Genomic DNA, 22,944 nt, shown 5'->3' with positions numbered 1-22,944 from the left:
ACGGTGATTATGCACTATATGGGCCCCGGCCTAATGCCCTTGGGACTTTGGTGTCGGATCCCAGTACGCACGGCGTGTTGCATTGTGTTCCCCATAGCGTAAGATATTACGCAGTACGAGAGATACTCTCGTAAGAGGATGTACTCGGTTACTAACGTAACCTCGGTTCTCTCTAGAGAGGGAACGAGTACTGCGTATCTTGCCGTGGATACAACAGCGCTGGTTCGCTTCAGTGATGAAAACCAGTTTGTATCAGCCTGTCGAGCGTATTTATAGGCCAAGGCCACGCCTATTCTGGCGGGACGTGACGAAATGGGCGCAAAGCGCCCCCTTTGGATATCACGTCACGCAGGACCTCTCTCGATAGGCTGCTGCTGTTGCCGCAGGGCAGCCAATAGGCGCGCTAGCCGTCTTGCCTATGTCTGCATGCTGCCGCACAGCGTTTTACATTAATTCAAAATTAGGGATAATTTTTGGCTTCAATATCTCGTGGAAAAGAGGTTTTCCCCATAGCGTAAGATATTACGCAGTACTCGTTCCCTCTCTAGAGAACCGAGGTTACGTTAGTAACCGAGTACGTTTTATTCTTTGTCCAAAGGCGAAAACAATAGCGAAATCAAGCTACCATTAACACCTTTCCTCTGTTTTCGTTTTTGTTTAGCTCCATCTAGCGGTTATGAACACTAGAACCACACAAACGAGTAGCCTATACGCAATGACGTAGGTATATCAGATTGCTCACGTTGTCAGGCATTATTACATCGACAAACCTCAAGTATTGTCATTTTTATCACGTTTTTATAAATTTGTACATCACAAAAGTATCAAAGAAACGTTTTTTTTCTTTAAGAAAGTGGACGGTTGCGCAAAAGACTAAAATAATTTGCACATTAGACACGTTGCTTGTAGTAACAGCTGGAACGGTTCTAAAGGCGGACTAAGCTTGAATTGGTCTAAAAGGGTAGGAAAATCCATATACAGAATTTGTAAAAGGCAGAGGGCATAATTTTTTTTTTTAAATATATAGAATTATTCCCTCTATATTATCGTGTTATTTCGACAGCTACTGTACAACTTTTTTCCACGGCTTTCAATTGTTCATTCAGTAGCCATTTTTATTCTTTCAACCAAACAAACGTTTCGCTCTCAAACAAAGTGCAAATCTCCAAAATGTGCTGCTGTACATTAACAGTAGCCTATATAATTAACTGTTAAATGGCATCTATTAATTGAAAGCTGAGCAGCTGGCACTGGTAGAAGGAGAGTACTGTAGGAGGGTCTGGCATGAGATGGGCTGCACATTGTGGTCAGGGAACGTGCCAAATGCCGTTCCAGTGCCTCTGCAACAGGGGTCGAAGGTTAAGAAACATTGTGGCTCAGAAGACAGATGTCCATGTGGCCCGGGTAGATATTATCATTCAGCTTGAGAGCTGAAATCACCTGCACATTAAAGAGTCCACATTTGTCGGTCAAATTTTAGCTCTGGAAACAAATCCAAAACTCAGATAAAGTACATTTTTACCCATGCAGCACCATTTGTTTAGACATTTTCATGACCGTTATAAATGACCCATTTTACTGTAGTCTTAGTAGCCTATCAAGTGTGCCACCATATGGTGATCACAGTAGGTGAATCCACTCTTCTAAACATGCATTCTTGCTGATGCCTTACATTGGTGAATTGCATACTGTCCACCTTAAAGGGATAGTTCGGCCAAAAATGATATTTAACCCATGCATTACTCACCCTCAAGCCGATGCATATGTCAATCTTGTTTCAGACGAACACATTTTCAGTTATTTTAGAAAATGTCTTAGACCCTTCAGTGGATATAATGGGAAGCAATGGGGTCCACCTCCTTAAAGTCCCATACCTCGTACGCCGACTTCCATCACCCGTGAACGCGCGTCGATCGTTGCTGGAAGTCAGATAATTTCATTTATAAAGTTTTAAATATGTATATGTTTACAACAAAACCGCACGTATTACCCTCAGAAGGCCTTTGTTTATCCCCCTGGAGCCGGATGGATTACTTTTGTGAAGGATGTGCACATTTTGGGACTTGAAGGAGGTGGACCCCATTGCTTCACATTATATCCACTGAAGGGTCTAAGACATTTTCTAAAATAACTGAAAATATGTTCGTCTGAAACAAGATTGACATATGCATCTCAAACGGCTTGAGGGTGAGTAATGCATGGGTTAAATATCATTTTTGGCCGAACTATCCCTTTAATGCTCTCTCTGAGGCTTGTGGTACTTGGCAGCATCAAACTGTCTAATGACCGACTGCGATTTTCATGTTGTCCTTAGAGACTTTATAAACGTTAGATTTATGTGCTGGAATGAGGGTTACCTTTGCTTATTCCGTATCTGAACTGTATGTAATTGGTGTTACAGTTTTGTGTATGCAAATTAACATAGTCTGTTATGTGTCTTATAGATTTGACTGGCAAAAAGGATCTGAAGAATCTCAGTGAACAAGGTAAGCCTCATTGCTTATCGCTTACTAAGTGGTTGCTAGGGTGCTGCTGGTTGGTTTCTGGTGTGTTTTGAATGGTTGTTAAGGTTAACTATGCTTTGATATACAGTATACGAAGATGAAAGACAGATAGATAGATAGATAGATAGATAGATAGATAGATAGATAGATAGATAGATAGATAGATAGATAGATAGATAGATAGATAATCGATAGATAGATGGATTGATGGATGGACAGATAGATGGATAAACAGACAGAAAGGTAGATAGATATATAGATAGATAGATAGATAGATAGATAGATAGATAGATAGATAATCGATAGATAGATGGATTGATGGATGGACAGATAGATGGATAAACAGACAGAAAGGTAGATAGATATATAGATAGATAGATAGATAGATAGATAGATAGATAGATAGATAGATAGATAGATAGATAGATAGATAGATAGATAGATAGACAGATGACAGATAGATAGATATACAGACAGACAGACAGACAGATAGATAGATGGATAGATAGATAGAGGGATGGACAGATAGATAGATAAATTACTAGATTTCAATTGGCAATATTTTATTTGAACAATGTTTGATAGGAACATTATTGCAAAACAAAGCAGAACTGCTTCTCCATATGACGAGACACCTCCGATTCCTGCATATCCAGCTGTCTGACAGGCGTTGTGATGACACAGGAGGGGACATGTTTCCACTTTTCCAAATGATCCAGACATCTCGCAGTCTCCTCAGAGGAGCATCTATCCTCCATCACTGTCAGTCATTGGTCTCCTGGGGGTATATGGTTTACTGCCACAGACCTTTTCCACTTCAGTCATTAGGGTGGCTTGTAAATGAACTTAGACTTATGGACACATCTTGCTGAATGACTCATTCCAACCCAAATGTGATCTTGAGTTACACATTGCTAAAACAGGACACATTCCCGTCTTCGACGTCCGGAAGCTTTACGATGTAATTAATCAAATGTTGATTCCACAAGGGTCAATAGAGTGTCGGGAGAGACGGATGTCGATTTCTTAGCTAAGTGAAAAAACAAGTGGTGTTGAAGGCAAGGCCCAGTGTGGATGGGCTGGATAAATCCATCAGGAGCGCTGACAACCAGCCGTCAGTGGCTGCACATGTGCGCCCATCTGCCCAAGGCTCGTGTCTTTTATTGCTTTTCGTTGCTTTCTTCAGACTCCGACTGAATCTCACATCCCTTGGAAATTGAGGAGATTATTACATTGCAAAATGTAAGATTAATAATGAATTTAAAGGTACTTTAGCTTGTGATCATTGAGAGAACCTGATTGTTGACTGAATTAGAAGAGAACAGTGCAGAGCTCAACATTAAGCATGGTCGATGTGAAAGAGTTTTGGGCTAGTTGATGGAAATGCATTGTCATTAGGTCTTGTTTAATGAGCATTTGTGTTTATGTACCTTACAAACCTGAACATTTGGTTTTCTGTCATCTAGCCTAGTATTGAAGATTGTTGATGCAAATTTAGCTGATTTAAATACCATGGTATCCATGATATCCATGGTAAATTCATGGTAAAGTTTAGATAAAGGTTGGTCAAAAATTGCAAGAAGCATCAGTTAGATCGGTTTAAATGAAAAACAAATCACGCTATGCCATGTTTTTCAAGCCAAAGCCACAGATTCAAAAGTTTGGAGTCGGTAAGATTTTTTAATGTTTTTGAAATGCGTCTCTCATGCTCACCAATGCTTCATTTATTCCATTAAAAATAGATTAAAAACAGTAATATTGTAATAGTAATTGCAATTTAAAATAACTGTTTTGTATTTAAATATATTTTAAAATGTAATGTATTTCAGCATCATTACTCAATTCTTCAGTGTCACATGATCCTTCAGAAATCATTCTAATATGCTGATCTGCTGCTCAAGAAACATTTCTTATTCATACTGACCCCAAACCTTTGATTAATAGTGTATGTTTATTCATTTATGTTGAACCATTAAAATATCAGCATGTATAAATCATGTGTTTATAAATCCACTGGACCAGAATTAAATAAAATCATTGAAATATGAAACATAAACCCATTTTAATTTGCTTAATATTTATAAACAAACACTTTAGAATCCTTATTAAAGTTCGAATAATCTTACGATTCACAATATTTTGTCTGTAGTTCAAAACCTGAATGACATCTGTCAACTTGAGATGAAAAATTGTCATCGTTTGATTGCTTTTTTGGCAGACAGGTCATAGAAAAGTGCATGTTTACCACAGATACGGACCAGGTGAGATGTCAATAGCATAAAATACATCATCGGTCATCATCTGTCTTCAAAAGCGCCATCAATATTCGACCTGATGCCTCATGGCAGTGTGTACTTACAGCTCATTACTCAAACCAAGCGTTTCCCCAGCTGCTCCAGAGTTAGTGTGAAGATGCAGATGTTTGACCACACCTGGCAGCTGTCCCTCTTCCCCCTTGTTCAAGGTGCTTCCCTCCTGTCCAAGCGCATGCAGCTCTACCCGGCTCCCCTGCAGCTTGTGCGGATATGGGGAAGCCTGGTGACTGAGATGAGCTATGTGTTTCCCCTGGAGTCTTCTGTCTCCCCGAGGAGCCACGCAGCCTTCCCATTTTCTCACAGTCACTTCCTCTCCTGTCAACCTGGGAATGTGCTGGCAGCCGTCAAGCCACGGAGACCAGGAAAACTTTTCCCATGTGACAGATATAACAACTCGGGGAAACCGTTACAGTTCCTGTTTATCATACACTTCCCATTACCTGGCACTAAGGACTGCATTGCAAGTCAGATGCACAAGAAAACAACTCAATCATTCTTCTGCTGAGCGTGATTCATAGCACGAACGCTTCTGCATGTAGAACAGGATGAATTACGAAGAGATGCCCCTGATTATCGGTGCGCATTCAGATGTTAAAGCGCTCATCGATAGTTTCAAGAGCGTTCATGTAAGGTGTTCGGGCTTTTCAGAACCCACGTTTAATTGTATGTGGCAAATGATCCAGAATCCACGGCGCATTATCTCAACCCAAATGTGGAAAGAAATGTTATTGCTCAGGGACTTTTAATCTCCCACAACCCTCTGTTCATTTCAGAGCAGTTCCCACCTGGTTTCCATGGCATCTGTCCAACTCACAGCAGGAAAGGAAGCAGATCTCGGCAGTGCTGAGTTCGCCCTCTTCTGGACGGAAGTGAGGGCTCCAATAAGCCTTGGTCTAATTAGCCATGCTGTCAAAACATTTCTGCACAAGTGCTTTTAGAAAACTCTGCTGCATGCTCACGCTGAACTATTCCGAGGGGAGATTTGTTAATTTGGGCTTATGTAACACTGCAGCTTGCTGCCATTACAGGAAAAACAAATGAAAAGGTCAAATGATAGTAAATCCAACCCAGAAGGAACTTCTTAACACAGCTCCGACAACACCCTTCATCCACCTTTTGCATTGTGCATAAAAAGACACAACGTGGAAAATGCTCCCCTTTAAACGCTCTGATCAGGTCCCATATTGCTCAATAAAAGATTTTATCAACTGATTTTCATTATTTGGATTAAATCATTCAAGTACAGAATGAGATGTTTCCAGATATTATAGATTAAAAACTCATTAACATTTCTTGTAAAGCAATTTGAAATAATAGAGTTAAACATATAAAGCAAGCACCTTTATTTGTTTGAACAGATACATAGATTTATATTGTACACTTTTTTTTGTTGCTATTTTGTGTTCTTATACATGTACTAACCGTGGTTAAAAAATGCAACTGTTAATGGAAACAATGGCAAGTATACAATACAATTAGCAAACATATCAAAATCAGTTTTTACAACATTTTTAGCAACCAATTCTTTCTATTGGTCTGCCATAGTGCAAACTGTGTTGTTTGAAGACAGAGTGGTAGCGTGATATTAACATTCATTCTTATAGCTCCGACGTCTCTGTCTCGAACACATTTCAATGTGTAGACCGCATTCACAGCGCCTCTGCTTCAAGTCCTTCTCTCCCTTAATGCCGTTCTCAATAATACTTCAAGTGTGTAGGGCTGTTCGACAGATGAGTAGTGGACAAAAGCTACGATTAACAAGTCAATCTGTGTGTTTATTGCAATGTATGGAAGTTTGCGTCAGATAACCCTATTCAAGCTCTGTTCAATGTTCGAGAGTCCCTCTCTGTTTCTCTTGGATACTCTTCTTAAACAAGCTCACTGGTTACAGCTGTTACAGCAAAGATCTAAATGATTGTATTTTGGATTGGTTGTGTAATATTTTTTTGTATGTTGTCTGTGTATCCTAATGAGAGTATTCTGATGAGGTGAAAACATGAAATAAAGCAGAGAATGTCGTCCATTTCAATAGTGTCCATTCCCAAGACATTCCTTTAGTTTATCCATGTGACATTGGACTCCTGTGGCAGAGATACTGATTTAGAGGAAAATTACAACAAAAAAAACATAGTCAAATGAAGCGGTGCCCAGAGAGTGAGTGTGCGTCCTTCTATTGCACAGTGTCTTGCGGAAAGCACTGATAATGGATGGCGGGTGGTGTGATCAGATGTCCGGGTATTTGAGACGGATCAAGTCCTGTCTGGGCACTGGTTCATGAGCAGCCGCAGCGGTCTACTACCATTGACGGGATCTTGCCATAGATGATCTGCTCTTTACCATTGAAGTAAAGCATGTTGATGGGAGACATCTTGGTGGGGGTGCAGCAGGGCCCGGCGGTGCCTCGTGGATTGGCCTTGTTCACCAGATGGGTGTGGGGATACTTCTGCAGGTGCATGTAGTCGCATTCTCCCGAACAGTAATTCGCCTTATAGCGTTTTGGAGCAATAATCCAGTCCCAGCCGAAGTCCTCGAAGTCCACAGTGAGAGGGTATCTGCAGCATCGAGACTCTGAGGAATTCTCGTCGCAGTCCAGTCCAGAGTCCCTCCGGATTCGCTTTGGGCCCTCTGAGATTTTCACCTCCATAAAGGGGAGCTGTGAGAGAAAGAACCCAAAGTTTACTCTTGCTACTTTTATATCTATGGGCAAAAAAGATAATTCTCAGTCTGACCTTGATATTGCTTTGTTCAACCATTAGCTAAATCTAGCCAATTCGTATATGATTAAGAAAGGGAAAGAATATATTTTTTCTGGTTCTAATTCCACTTAACAATTCCCGTTTCTTAATGGTGCCATTAAGGATTCTTGTAGTAAAAAAATATATTAATTCAATTCATACTGCATTTACTGTGCCCAGCAAATCATGAGATCATTTTAGATTTCAGCAAATCAATATACAGAAATACAGGTAATACATGTTTTGCTTTTTAAATGGATTTTCACGCACTTTAAATACTAAAACATTATTTTTATAATGTAGCCTACAACTGATTACAACACAAGTTGTCTTGTGAACAACCACTAACTACTCTGATTCAAGTTTCACGAGTCTTAACATATATCATTTTCAGTTAGTTGTAACTTTAGAGAAAAATTTTACGAAAATAACTTGCAATTTAGTGAGTCAGTTTAACTCTGTAACGGTTTCGATTGATTCATAAGTGTTTTTCACTAAAAAGAACCGGCTAACAAGAGTCATTCGTTTGGGAATCGGACTGTACGAATGCGATACATGCTGTTGATTCATTACAAGAACTAGGTCAAAAGAATCGTTAGTTCTAAAAAAAACAAATTACTGTGGTCGCGCTGCTCGTTTTTGATTCAGTAAAAAGAACCGGTTTGAACGATTCATTCGTTCAGGTTTCGGACTACATTTACAAAAACATTCATGACTACACTGATCACTGAATGTTTCGCGCTCTGCAACATGCAATTAAGGAACATTTTACATTGGTGCTATAGGCACTATTTTTTGGGAGATTGTTGATTTGAAATAAAACGTTGTATAATTAAACCATAAATAATTTCTTGCTATTATCATTCACAGCAATTACTAGGCCTATTGACGGAGCTCTGTCTAAAATTGGTTGTATTGTGGTAACACAACAGCTCAACTTACCAGTCCATCCTCTCCAGCCTCAGCGGAGGTAACGGCTAAGTCGTTTCCCTTCGCGTCATACGCGTTTATCTCGATACCCCAGTTGGTCTCCGGTTGCCTTAACCACACCGTGAGCACCTGCTTTACGTCTATACTCTGCCAAGACGTGACTCCTGCGTTCACATCGATCTTCAGGGATCGTATTCGTATGTGTCTTCCTCCGTCCGTAACGGGCATCAGCCGTGATATCTGTAAGAAGACGGTGGTCACTTCTTCCGCCGGTCTCAGATGAACCCAGAGCTGCGCTCTTACGATCCGGTTAGCTTGGATTTTCGGACTGAAGGAGAAAAAACAACACTTCGGTTTCCGATCTACTTGAACGATGGGGTCAGCTGAAAAAAAAGAAGAGAAAGTAAATCAGAGTGATAATACGGAATCTAGGCTAATGGTTTTCAGTGACAGATTTATTATTAAAGCGGTCTATAAAATGACGCACTGATAAACTAATTGAAAAAAAGGTCAAATTTAACTTTTAAAGAAATAACGTTGACTACGCCCACAAAACTAAATAAATTACATGCATTAAGGGGAAATTTATATGTAATTATTATATTGACTTTATATACTATATTTGTAGGCTATATATACGGGATTGCAGAAAGAAACAGTCTATTTATATCTTTAAAAACGAATGGATGGGCTACAGATATAAAGTCTATATTTAGACATTACATATAAAAGGCATTAATACACTATTTCACCTAAAATATTGGCTAAGATGTGAACCTATTTAAACTACAGTTCGCCTATCACGTGTGGTAAAGGTGAAAACATTTTCTTTGACCGACGCTGGTGCGCTTTTGCTGCGCTTCCATGTTCAGCGTGCGAAAAATTGCTTTACCAAGGCTGAAAAAGAACAGGAATCGACTTAAAAAACAGGAATCGACAATTATACATCCTAACTGTGCATTTTATGCACAATAGCTGCCTCGTGAGTGCAACTGGCTTGGGCGTAAAGACTGCGTAAAGGGTCTCTCCAATGAGGCTATTCCCTAGTTTCTTTGTCCATTAAGAGAATAGTACATTTACATGAATGAATCTTTGAAATAGTTGATCCTTACGCTCTGTGGCCATAGTCATGATGGTCTCTGTGGTGGCATGCTCATCATCCTCTTCCAAAGCTCCATCCTTACTGTCATCCCCCAGAACATCGTACTGATCCAGAAGTTCTTGTAAAGGCGGTGCTTTGGGTAACAGCTGCTTGACCACGTCCCGACTGATGTTTGGAGCCTGTTTGAGTCGGAGTTTGCTAAGAATTTGGGACTTGATGGCATGTAGTCTCATCAGCTTGCTGTGTTGCCTGAATTCACATGTGGAGCACTGCTCGCTTTCCTCCGTGGCTGTGGAAGGCTGCTGGGGCGCCGTTATATCTCCATTACCCACTGGACCACATGCAATTAATACACTTAGAGAAATTAAAACCTGCGTAAAATGCATGTTCCAAGGCGTGCTAAAGGATGTTTGCTATGTTTGATCTGATTTGCTATGGAAATGAACCTCACCACGCACCGGACAAGTAGATGTCATGCTTAAATTCGGCAAGGCTTTTTATACTGCAACTTTGGCCACTCTATTGTGTCGTAAGATTCAATGATTGGCTGAGCTGGCAACAATAAACCTAATGGACAGAGCTGGACTTCTTTCGCAGTTCTTAAAGAGGCATGACACATCTTAGAGGACTCGTGGAGGAACCAGTCTAACTTGAATGCAAATTATGCACATGTATATAAAGAATACGCACTTTAATTACAATATTTCAGGGCGTGCATCCAGGATGCTCCCTGTGTGTCGTCAAACGCAACTGACCCAGAACGTAAAGGCTACATTTGATATTTATGAATATAAAATCATAAGCAACATAATGTTTGTTGTACTATTTTATTACATTGCAATATAAGGCAACTTGATGGTCTACTCTACTCGACATATACACATGAGCAGCATGCTTTTGTTAGTAAAAAGGTGATTGGCAGCCTTAACGCGTGGGCTCATCAGCTAATTTATATATGTGAATAACTGTTGCTAAAATGACAGTATATTCTCAGCCTTTATGACATTAAATTTCTCTGGTATTTGAAAAATAGGCATTTGTATAATATTCACTTTGGTTCTGTCAATGCAACGCAAAGTAATTGAACAACATGGTGTGCTTGTTGCACAGCACGTAGGGCCTATGCTATGTATTTCTTAACAGTAACATTGAATAATCACAATTCATCTTGTTTGCTGCAGCTTATTTAGTTTTTTAGATCCGTGGGTAAGATACATAGCGCCATCTTGTGGATCGTCTTGTGTAAAACGCGTTAACCAGGTCCGGACATGAAGTTTTGCACAGTGCTTGTAATTAGTAAAATTATAGGTTACATAATAAGAATAGGTAACACGTAAACATAGGCTAATAAACACAAATATAAACAAATATTCTACAACTTCTAATTTATATCAATGTGTTGGATCATGATTCATGACAAAACATTTAGGCCTAATTTAAAATTAGTTAGGCCTTACCTTGGAATAGGCCTGCTCGCTAGTGAATTAATGTTGTCCAACCGATTTCACATGCATTAGCCTACACAGTTTCTCCTTCTCACATAACAAAATAATTTAAACTAAAATCATAATTTCATGTCCATTTATTTATTAGGCAAGTAGCCGTATAATTAACGGGATAATATGCAGTCATCCGGTCATTATCGCAAAAATAAACTCTCATGAGGGTCATAAGACTTGGCGTCTGATCACCGGGCCTCGAACATTTTTGCGATAATGAGCCGATCGATGACAGGGCATTATTATCCATTAGCCTACGTATCACTTAATATCGCAATATATTTTCGGTTCAGTCTAATAAATGTGAAAGTAGACTTAAGATAATGACGGAGAGAATTGAAACGGAAACTGATCAGAAAACTTTCTAATTTCGTTCTAATGTGTGTGTATAGCTAATAAATGCTATGATAATGCATAACATAGGCCTAATCTAAATAATATAGGCTATTATGCCTTTCCCTGGAATTTCTTTGTAAAAACTGACAATTTACCATGCAGTCTGATTAGCTAGCTACTGAATCATGTAGGCAATGCGGCCTAGACATATGACAAAACATTTATGCTTTATGACAACAAATACGTTTATTTTTCATACATTTCTCATGAATCTCGACTACATTATACAGGTCCTTCTAAAAAAATTAGCATATTGTGATAAAGTTCATTATTTTCCATAATGTAATGATAAAAATTAAACTTTCATATATTTTATATTCATTGCACACCAACTGAAATATTTCAGGTCTTTTATTGTTTTAATACTGATGATTTTGGCATACAGCTCATGAAAACCCAAAATTCCTATCTCAAAAAATTTGCATATCATGAAAAGGGTCTCTAAACAAGCTATTAACCTAATCATCTGAATCAACTAATTAACTCTAAACACCTGCAAAAGATTCCTGAGGCTTTTAAAAACTCCCAACCTGTTTCATTACTCAAAACCGCAATCATGGGAAAGACTGACGACCTGACTGCTGTCCAGAAGGCCATCATTGACACCCTCAAGCAAGAGGGTAAGACACAGAAAGAAATTTCTGAACAAATAGGCTGTTCTCGGAGTGCTGTATCAAGGCACCTCAGTGGGAAGTCTGTGGGAAGGAAAAAGTGTGGCAGAAAACGCTGCACAAAGAGAAGAGGTGACCGGACCCTGTGGAAGATTGTGAAGAAGGACAGATTCCAGACCTTGGGGGACCTGCGGAAGCAGTGGACTGAGTCTGGAGTAGAAACATCCAGAGCCACCGTGCACAGGCGTGTGCAGGAAATGGGCTACAGGTGCCGCATTCCCCAGGTCAAGCCACTTTTGAACCAGAAACAGCGGCAGAAGCGCCTGACCTGGGCTACAGAGAAGCTGCACTGGACTGTTGCTCAGTGGTCCAAAATACTTTTTTCGGATGAAAGCAAATTTTGCATGTCATTCGGAAATCAAGGAGCCAGAGTCTGGAGGAAGACTGGGGAGAAGGAAATGCCAAAATGCCTGAAGTCCAGTGTCAAGTACCCACAGTCAGTGATGGTCTGAGGTGCCATGTCAGCTGCTGGTGTTGGTCCACTGTGTTTTATCAAGGGCAGGGTCAATGCAGCTAGCTATCAGGAGATTTTGGAGCACTTCATGCTTCCATCTGCTGAAAAGCTTTATGGAGATGAAGATTTCATTTTTCAACACGACCTGGCACCTGCTCACAGTGCCAAAACCACTGGTAAATGGTTTACTGACCATGGTATTACTGTGCTCAATTGGCCTGCCAACTCTCCTGACCTGAACCCCATAGAGAATCTGTGGGATATTGTGAAGAGAAAGTTGAGAGACGCAAGACCCAACACTCTGGATGAGCTTAAGGCCGCTATCGAAGCATCCTGGACCTCCATAACACCTCAGCAGTGCCACAGGCTGATTGCCTCCATGCCACGCCGCATTGAAGCAGTCATTTCTGCAAAAGGATTCCCGACCAAGTATTGAGTGCATAACTGAACATAATTATTTGAAGGTTGACTTTTTTGTATTAAAAACACTTCTTTTATTGGTCGGATGAAATATGCTAATTTTTTGAGATAGGAATTTTGGGTTTTCATGAGCTGTATGCCAAAATCATCAGTATTAAAACAATAAAAGACCTGAAATATTTCAGTTGGTGTGCAATGAATATAATATATATGAAAGTTTAATTTTTATCATTACATTATGGAAAATAATGAACTCTATCACAATATGCTATTTTTTTGAGAAGGACCTGTACATCTCTAGGTTATAGCACGAGAAAGTTTGGGAATCAACATTTGTCTATCTATAGGGAAAACGCTCATATCACTAGGTGGCGACAATGTATTTAAAAAGACAACGAGGTGCGACCATAGACTGTAAGGCGCAACCTGTGTCTTCGTGTGTTGCAGTAACCTATTTTACCCAGTTTACAAACAAATGTTTAGGCAAGGATAGCATGAACTAAGTGTGTACGTGAAACAGAAAGAATTTCCCAGCTGCAAATTCAGTCATGTAGATGGCCATGTCTGAATGGACAGGGAGGAATTTAAAAACAACACGGATTAATGCGCTGTCGAGCCCCATCGCTGTCCTGTCACTGGAATGAAACTGAAACGTTATCATGATGATTATATGAGGACTCCGGACGCACATGCTGAATTCCGACCCGACTTATCCTACCAGAGCAAGTTCATCAACATGCTTCTCATTCTCATGTGGAGTAATCGAGACTGGTGAAGAGGAAGGAGCTTCTGCCTATTATTTATTAGTGTGAATTTATCGCAGTTTTCCTTTTAAATAACGCATTTCAATTTGGATTAAACTATTTCTTCGATTTTGTATCCATAATATGGACGCTCGCAGCCTGCAGTCCGAAGGGGTATGTATACCAACACTGATTATATATGTCTGGAATGTGCACTTTTAACATTAGATTACGGATCATCGTGCATTTAAAAAAAAATTCAGATATATCATTTTGACTTGACCTTGAAGCTTGACACAAATAGGCTACGACCATCCAAATTTACAAGTAAGGTCGACAAAAACGAAATTTTAATCTCGTTCACCCTTGCTACAACATTGTAACCATATAATCAAATCATGATGTAGGCTATATTAAACTGTTGATCACTTCAGATTTGCGGACAGTGATTGTCGGTTGTCCTTGGCTGCATGATATGCATTTGATCTACGCTATAACGGGTTTGAGTGTCATTCGAGAGTAACTGCAGAGAGTAACATTATTCAATAAAATATTAACAGACGCCCAAAAGAGCTTGTAGATATAGAATCCAATATGTTTTTCACAGAAGTCGATTTAATATTTAAATGAGACATGATAGATGTTTGGTATCTGTGTGATGGCAGCAAATGGAGTGAACCACCGGGTTTCGTTGTGAGGAGAAGTCTGTTATTCATTAGCTGCACTATAGGCAGGCACATGGGCAGGCAGCACAAAATAAATGGCAACTACAATAGACGTCCGAATCCTTAATGAATCGTTCGTTTGAGTCGGATCAGTTGAATGATAAGGTTTTTCCCGTTCACATAATCGGTCTGAATCGAAAATCGAACTGAATCGGTCCGTGCAGTTTTCAAGTCAACCGATGTAAGATCATATTAGAGTGAAGCAAATTAACTGGTGTCACTGATGTAGAGAAAAGCAGATTTAGTAGAGATGTTACAAATAATACATACTATAAAACGTTATCGTTATTCATACAAGATTGTTATGCGCATAAGAGTATGTTTTTATAGCATTCTGTTATCTCCTATAGGGAGGAGAGTGGGAGAAATTAATTGAAGTAGTATTTAATGTAAAAACTGATTATTTAATGTTTGATTTAATGTTGTAATGCTGAACTGGGCTAAATCCGCTTAAAAAATAGAAAACCTGTCATGGATTGCATTGTATACCTACACTATGACTTAAGGCAGTGTAGGCGATTTGATATATATATATATATCTTTGTAATGCATAGGACCATAAAATATTCTTCCAATCATTGCATTCGGTCCGATTGGAATGCGCAGACATCACACGTCATCAGCGCGTTTCATGCTGTGCAGTTAGACAGACGTCAGTCACCGAGCAACGTACCCATAACAGCAGCCACTTTTTACAGTTCTTCCTGGACCAAAACAATGAGCTTATGCTGCGTTCACACCATAACTATAATTTGGAAGAGATGGAAACCCGTGACAATATAGTGTTTACGTTCAATATTATTGTAATGTTATGTTCTTTGAGACAGGTAGTTTAATGCCATCTCTCGTCTCATGACACTTTGCAAACTCTGCTGTGTGCGTTCATGTGTTTTGAAGAAGGCATGGTTTTATAGACGCTCTGAAGGGAGGTTGGGATCTCATGTTTTCAGTCAACTTTCTATTGCTATCCACTCTGAAAATTGCCTGGCCTACCTTTTACCAAAATGCTATCAGAGCATGTGATATGCCATGCCACGATCCTCTGGTCAACTTGTTGTTATTACCTTATGTTATTACGTGTTCGGGTTAAGAAGCACAAAATCTTTTTAAATGAGTCGCACTTGCCATCACGAAAGAATAACATATCAGCCAATTTACTACATGTTATTTATAAACCCTATGTAGGCTACGCACATGCAGTTTTATATTTTTACTTTATTACTGCCTCTTTAGGAAATCTTCATTCCTGTAAAAATCAAGTAATTACAGTGTCTTGGACAAGGTTGCCAAGACACTGTGAAAAATAGTCATCATAAAAATATAGTCATCATGAAAATATATTTTGAGCTAAGCATAGACAAGCAATAACTCACTGAAAACATGCGTCTTCTTCACACAGGGCAAGTGTGAGAACACTAAACATCATGGCTGACCATCTGGACTACACTTTGTACAGAAATACCTCTACATCCTAGCCTCTTACCCATATAAAACCCTATATAACCTCTGTATCGCTCCATTTTTGCATCTCTTCGCCTCACTGCTTTCAAACCAATGCTACATTATTTATATCATGGGATGCATGAAATCCAAGCACCGCGACCCTACTCAGAATTCCGGCTCAACGGAGAAAGTGGATGGCAAGGCAGGAAAGCAAGGAGAGAAAGCCGTTTTAGTTTTCTCAGAGATCGGCTCCATGGAGGACCCAGTGCTGGTCAATCCGGTGTTGATGGACTATGCCCAGAGACTCTCAGAGGAAATTGTGGCCCGGGCAGTACAACAGTGGGCGGAGGTGGACAGCCGGTACAGTGACATCCCCTACATTGAGTGTGACGTGCCATAAGTTTTTAACGGTGAAATAAGATTGGATTGTTCTAGCTCACACCTCTCCTGTAGCCTATGTAAAGGAGAGCTTTCAGATCGACAAACGAAGGCCAGTGGAGAATCATGTCATTTTGGAAAGATGTTCTTTGGCTCTCTGAAAGTCTCTTTAGGATTCACATGAAATATTCAGCCTTTTTTGTTTTCTTAACAACTGACCTTGGAGCGGTTATAATACAAGACAGCATCTTTTTATGTCTTTTGTTTATCGTCAAAACCCAGTTGTTTAATGGGAGCGTCCCTGAAATTGTCCAAAGGCCACAGTCATCACAACCATGTTAATTATAGACTTCATCTTTTTGCCTTTAGCATTTCATGTTTGTGTTTCAGCATATCAGGCAGTACCTTATTCCATCCATCCATTCATCCATCCATCCATCCATCCATCCATCCATCCATAAGTCTTAAGGTGTGGTCACATTGGCTTTCTGCAAAATTTCACAGAGAAAAAAGGTTCATTGTCTGATGCCACTTTAAACCAAGTCACTTTCAAACCAAGCAACTTTCCGTTGATCAACATAGTGAATTTGAGTGACCCAACTTGTACCTGTAATGATATCTGCATGGGGATTGGGGAAATCTATCACCCTCGGGTGAAATTCTCAATCACCTATTTAAATGACTGGATTTTCTCCACGGATTTTGCTGAACAACAGTAAATGTTACCGCACATTTATAGATCATCCGCTCAGGGGTCACAGTTTTTTTTAAGGGGCCAGTGCTGGCTTCTAGGGATCAATAAGTGTACATTACTTCACCGGTAACCTTTTTTTGACATGACAGCTGTGTCAACCGCAATTACTGGTACAAAATCGGTGACCAGACATTGTTTATCAATAACACACTCATAGATTTAGAGATGTTTAAAGATGTTAATCATCCTGTATCCTCATGATAATGGCATGAGTGAACGCATTTAAAGGGAAGGATTGTATACATCCATCCCAAACATTGTGTATTAAGCCATTATATCATTTTGTCAACAGTTGTTTTCTTCTGTGCAGCTCAAATATGCAATTCTTAAAGGCTAAGAAGAAAATAAACTGAAAATTACAAGACTGGCGAACCCCTCACTAAGAGACCTCACTAAAAATTCAGACTGGGGACCAAACACGCCAATGTCCTTAATGATCGTTAATACAAGCACAATTACTCTTGCTGCTCACCAATGCTTTTTATTGATGTATATATTGGCACTTCTGGGTCTTGTGCCATGCTGTCAGGTAGCCAGAATCCCTTTAATGAAGATGAATGAATATGAAGATTTAATGATTCCAGATCAATAGAGTGCAACAGTTGGGTTCCGGAAGCAAAAATCACATTCGTTACTCCATAGAGATTAATTTTTAATGATAATGTATACACCTTTTAAGACCTAGCTACCATGCGAGGTGGTAATGTATGTTTCTTGAAGTGCTTCTTCACAAGTCAGTGTGATTTCAACTACATTTAAAAAATAAAATCTTAAATTCAGAGGGAATGATCTACTTATCATAACGAGTTACCATGAAAACCTATTCTGAAGTGAACTTGCCAGTGACCACCCTCTCCTATACAGCATTGTCCTGTAATCAAATAAATCTCTCAAACTACTTCTGGCTGGTTTGGCTCATGGCTTTAAACTCTTTACTGAGGAACTTTTTCAAATCCCTAGAGAGAAAATCAATGAGAAAATTACTTCCGGAACCAAGGCCACTGAAGAAGTGGGTAGTCACTGTTACGGCCTGTTGCAAAGACAAATAAACAAGGACTGCACCTTGACCATTAAACTTTTGCATAGAGAGTCATAAATGCCGAGTGAAATCTTAAGATACGAAAGAAGGACTTAAAGTTGTATTTTACAAGGCCTTTCAGCACATTACTTAATGTGCTCAAGAGTAGAACTTCTCATAGTTTCTCAAAGAACAATTAGCACAGGATTCATGGTGTTCAATACTCTCCTTATCTTCCTTACTTGTACTAGGCTACATAGAACTAGGTTATATTTGGTTTATTATGAACTACCAAAAGTGTGCGATCATGCATCACAGGAAAAAGTGATTTAAATAAATAAATACACTGTAGTCAGACTACATTTGTACCAGCCTGTACTGTCAAGCTGATTTCTCTTGAGATTTCCATCTCATAAATGTTTGACAACATGCTCATGATCCCAACCAAAATAGTTGTCTTTCATATTTCAGTGTATATTTCAGCAGAAGTGTTTTACCTGTAATCTGTGCAATTTCAGTTCTGTAACCTAAAGAAAAGGGGAAAAAACACTGCTACGCAAATAAATAAAACCACAGCCTTTCTCGATACCTCAGCTGTTACCTTCTTTCAGTTTCTTCTGTTTCGTATTTATAATATAACATTGTAACAAGACAAAATAACTTTTAAGACATGCCCTTTATCATATGGTCATTCGGTCCCTCCTTCAATGCAAGTCTATGGGAATTTAGTTGTTGTTTTAGCATCCACCAGGGGAAAATCGCAAGTCTGATTGCTTCGAAAAGTAATAGCAAACGTCTGCGCAAAATGTCATACAATTTGCTTATTAGCTCAATGAATGCAGAAAAACAGATTTTTTTTACACTGTTGGTTTTATTGAGAGGTACTATGGGCACGTTCAAATTTTCGGACATATCTGCTATCAAAATCAAAAACAATCTTTTTATCATTTTATTTTTTTCACAAATATAGGTCATACACCTTTTATGAAAATCCGCACAGATATATGAGCAAAGCATAGAAGAACCAAATCATTTGAATTCAAGGCATCACAGTTGTTTTGACATCTGTCAGATTCATCTTGTCAGGCTTGATACATATATAGTCGAGGCCAGTGGAAGTGCTTGTGTAGTAAACACTGTGGTTAATAGCAGTCATACTGCAGGCACCACATGACGAAACTTTAATCCTGCCAAACTGAATCATGGCCAGGGTATGTGTTAAGGTTGCCAAGGTTAATCATGGATTGCAGAATGTGCAAAAATAATCATCTGCCATTCTCTTTTCACAGGGTTTACACAAATGATTACAAAATATAAAGGAAAAAGACACCTCTAAGAATGAAGTATGCAAAATATGATTCCAAGCACCTCACTCTGCCACACAGTTCACCCAAAAATGGCAATTCTCTCACTATTTACTCACCTGGTACTGTATGCTGGTATTTTATCTGTGGAACACAAAATTAGAATATTTGTAGAACCTTATTCTAGTGCAGTTTATGTAAAAACATGCATTAAGATTCTTCAAAATTCTAAGATTAAAAGGTAAAAGCATACATGTCTGAAATGGGGTTGCGTAAACGAAGAGACAATTTAAATTTTTGGGTGAACTTTTCCTTTAAAATGTGGCTAGGCTGCTATTTTAAATGCTATTTCCCAGTGGACAAAAGAAAACTCCCCAAACCTCTAAACTTCTTCAAGAAACCAGCTTTGTTCATTTCAACACAAGGATCAGCGGATCTGTGCAGAAGTCTCAGAGGAATTTGCATTTGTCAGCTATGCTGACAGAAATAACAATACTGATTTCTTTGATACATTTCTGAAGTTTATGAAAGGAACTAGCAGGATTTGTGAGGGGAGTTTCTATAGTTTGAGATCTCTTTCAGCCAGGGAGCTGAAGCATTCTTCTACAGCCTGCTCTGAGACCCCAGACAGGGTAGAAGGTTTCCACTTCGGACTCTGGTCTTTATCGATTAGAACTGCGAGTAGAGAGGGGGGAAAAATCTGTTAGTCATGCACTGACCTTTCTCTTGGGTTGTTCTGGGAAAAAAAACTAGTCAAGTCAGTGGAGGTGGCCAAGAATGTCATACAAGTAAGAGCACATAATGCACTTTAATTTTAGGTAACACTCTATAATACCCTGTATTATTACAATTAACAAACATTATAAGATTATATAATGCTCTATTTTTTCATAAGCATTCATTCAGAATTTTTAGGAATGTCTTTCAAATTTCAATTCAGTTCCTGAATTTAGATTAAATTGAGGAAGCAAACAGGATGTGGAATTGTAATTTGAATTTAAATGGTTAAATGTAATGTAAAAAAAGAAAGAAAAGAAACTCATCTCATGTGTATAACACAAATATGAATTACCCATAAACATATTTAATATGGACAAAAAAATACAAATATAGTGGACACATGGGGTATTTCCAGAAAGGAATTAGATCAATGATTGAAATGCCATTTATAGAGACGTGTATGTAACATATTTATGTGTACAGTATGCTACATTTGGTAAACTACAAAACTTTATTATGGAATCCATTCTTATAATTAAATTTGGTCCAACTCTTTAACACCATCTTCTGATTCGGTACACATTATATACTGTTATCGATAGAAACAAATTTACTAATTTCTGAAGAAATGTGCATCTTACCTGCTCTGACTCCCTCATAAAAATCGTGACCTCTCTGCAAAGCAAGAGTAAAACCTCATGACATGAATAAAACAAATACTTCCTCTAAATTAATAAGTGGCATACTGTGAAAAAACAGCTTTAGCTGATTTGATTTAGGTAACGAAATAATAAAGCATTGCATTTACATAAAATTGCATTACTACATACCATACAGGCCTGACAGAGTCTGTACTCCATCACCAGCACCTCCTGCAAACTCATTCTCGCTCCTTCCTGAATCTGCCTGAAAGTTAACTTCAGAGAGGTTGGTGACATTTTGGCCAGAATCTGTAAAATTCAATACAAAAATCCACATTTCATTAATGAAAAATAAATAAATAAATCAAAAAAAGGCTGATATAGCTATCAAAATGCAAGTTAATCTGAAGCGGACAATAAAATAAAAATAAAATATAGTGAGAGCCGGGAAGACGGTCCGAGCCCCAGCGGATCCAGGAGTCCTTTCTGTGTGGAGTTTGCATGTTCTCCCTGTTTCAGCATTGGTTTTCTCTGGGTTCTCCAGTTTCCCCCACACTCCAAAGACGTGCAGGTTAGGTGTATTGGATATGCCAAATTGGCCGTAGGAGTGTGTGTGTGAGAAAAAAAAAAAAAAAAAAGCAGTGCACACATACAGAGCAACAGCAAATGTAAAATTTCAATAATGAAACGTCACAATGTCAAACATCAATTTCCTTTCTACAGCTCACACTAAACAAAGTGATGCATGGCAAAGTAGCGCTATGGGATGAAAAACAGAATGGCTTTGAAATACTAATGAGGTATAATATGATTCAGTGCCCATTACGCAATACGAGAGAGGTTTTGCATCCAGCAGAGAGCATGCAGACCTCAAATTAGAACCCATACGTGCTCATTTTCTTTATCTGGCCAAATATCCCGGAAACCATCATAGTCTTTATCCAGCTGCAGGAGCAGGATGTGGAAACATCAAGCCAAGCCCTGCCACAGCCTTCCTTATTGCAGTGTAATTTTATGCAGTTCATAAAAACATCACTTGCACTTGCGACTTAGAATGAATAAATGGCTTGCCTTCATATAGGGACGAAATACAAGATATACCCTTTGTCCGAATATGCCTACTTTTATACTATATAGTAGGTGAAACGGTATGTGTGGAAAATAGTATATCCAATTTCAGAAGATTACAGTAGATTAATAGGTACCTGGATGACATACTAAATTCAGCAAGATTCTGAAGTGCACATCTGATGGACACTTTACTATCCCATGAGGCCATGGGAGAGGATTTGTGAATGGCACTGAAGCGATGCAACAGATGCTGTAGGTCACATGATAATGACAACATGGCGGAAGTAGTACGTCCAAATTTCATTCATACTACACACATTTATACCATATAGAACGTACTCTAACGGTCGCGCAGCAAGTTTCAAACCAAATGTAGTACTTACTACAGTATGTGATTATTTTGGATGATACTTTTTTATAAACAATGCAAAATTATATTTTAAATACTAGCTATTTGATATTGATTTGTATATACAGTGTATATACACACCCATTTACAGGTAAGAGTTTGAATGTTTTTGAAAGAAGTCTCTTATTTTCATCCAGGCTGCATTTATTTGATCATAAATACAGTAAAAACAGTAATATTGTGAAATATCATTACAATTGACTTTTCTATTTTAAAATGTAATTTATTCTGAATGTGCTGAATTTTCAGCAGCTATTACTCCAGTATTCAGTGTCACATGATCCTTCAGTGCTCAAGTAACATTTATTATTATCAGTGTTGAAAAAAAAGTGTTGTGCTGCTTAATATTTTCATGAAATATCTACTTTTCAATCCACCATACATAAGAAAATTCTAAATAACAGCATTTATATGAAATAGTAATCGCTTTTGTTCAATGTAGTGCATTATTGTTGAATATATATTAAACATTTCAGCTCAACAAAACAGATGTTATTATTACATTTATGACACTTTAAAAAAAGTGAGTCTGAGTTTGAGTCTGGCCTGCATGTAAACTTACTCTACTAATTAATTATATATATATATATATATATATATGAATTTACCTTTCATGTAATTTCAAACCTGGATAACATTTTTTTTTTTTGTAAAACACAAAAGGTAATAAGTAGAATATCCTGGTCATTCTATTAAATATAATGAAAGTTAA

The 22,944-nt window shown here is 38.5% G+C and overlaps 3 protein-coding genes across 3 annotated transcripts in view; 1 reads left to right on the top strand and 2 right to left on the bottom strand.

The window, feature by feature from the left end:
• Window positions 1-6,138: 6,138 nt before the first annotated feature.
• On the bottom strand, window positions 6,139-10,073 carry mstnb (myostatin b). The gene is made up of 3 exons (XM_077215692.1): window positions 9,597-10,073; window positions 8,497-8,867; window positions 6,139-7,472 (listed from the first exon to the last, which is right to left on the bottom strand). The coding sequence occupies exons 1-3, from the start codon at window positions 9,970-9,972 to the stop codon at window positions 7,092-7,094; spliced, it is 1,128 nt and encodes a 375-aa protein (XP_077071807.1). The 5' UTR covers window positions 9,973-10,073; the 3' UTR covers window positions 6,139-7,091.
• A 5,860-nt stretch (window positions 10,074-15,933) lies between these two features.
• Window positions 15,934-18,675, top strand: akap19 (A-kinase anchoring protein 19). The gene has a single exon (XM_077215691.1). The coding sequence runs from the start codon at window positions 16,068-16,070 to the stop codon at window positions 16,335-16,337; it is 270 nt and encodes an 89-aa protein (XP_077071806.1). The 5' UTR covers window positions 15,934-16,067; the 3' UTR covers window positions 16,338-18,675.
• A 263-nt stretch (window positions 18,676-18,938) lies between these two features.
• The window catches only part of hibch (3-hydroxyisobutyryl-CoA hydrolase), a 29,518-nt gene continuing 25,512 nt past the window's right edge, over window positions 18,939-22,944 (bottom strand). Inside the window, exons 12-14 of the mRNA XM_077215689.1 lie at window positions 20,942-21,061; window positions 20,753-20,786; window positions 18,939-20,066 (exon numbers count right to left, since the gene is read on the bottom strand). Coding sequence (XP_077071804.1) covers window positions 19,951-20,066; window positions 20,753-20,786; window positions 20,942-21,061 — 270 coding nt within the window. The 3' untranslated portion in view covers window positions 18,939-19,950. The remainder of the gene's footprint in view (window positions 20,067-20,752; window positions 20,787-20,941; window positions 21,062-22,944) is intronic.

The sequence above is a fragment of the Siphateles boraxobius genome, unplaced genomic scaffold (genome assembly GCF_051911475.1).
Source record: "Siphateles boraxobius isolate OS27281-9 unplaced genomic scaffold, OSU_SipBor_1 7, whole genome shotgun sequence".
Taxonomy (NCBI): Eukaryota; Metazoa; Chordata; class Actinopteri; order Cypriniformes; family Leuciscidae; genus Siphateles; species Siphateles boraxobius.
This window is presented reverse-complemented; position numbering and strand designations above follow the sequence as displayed.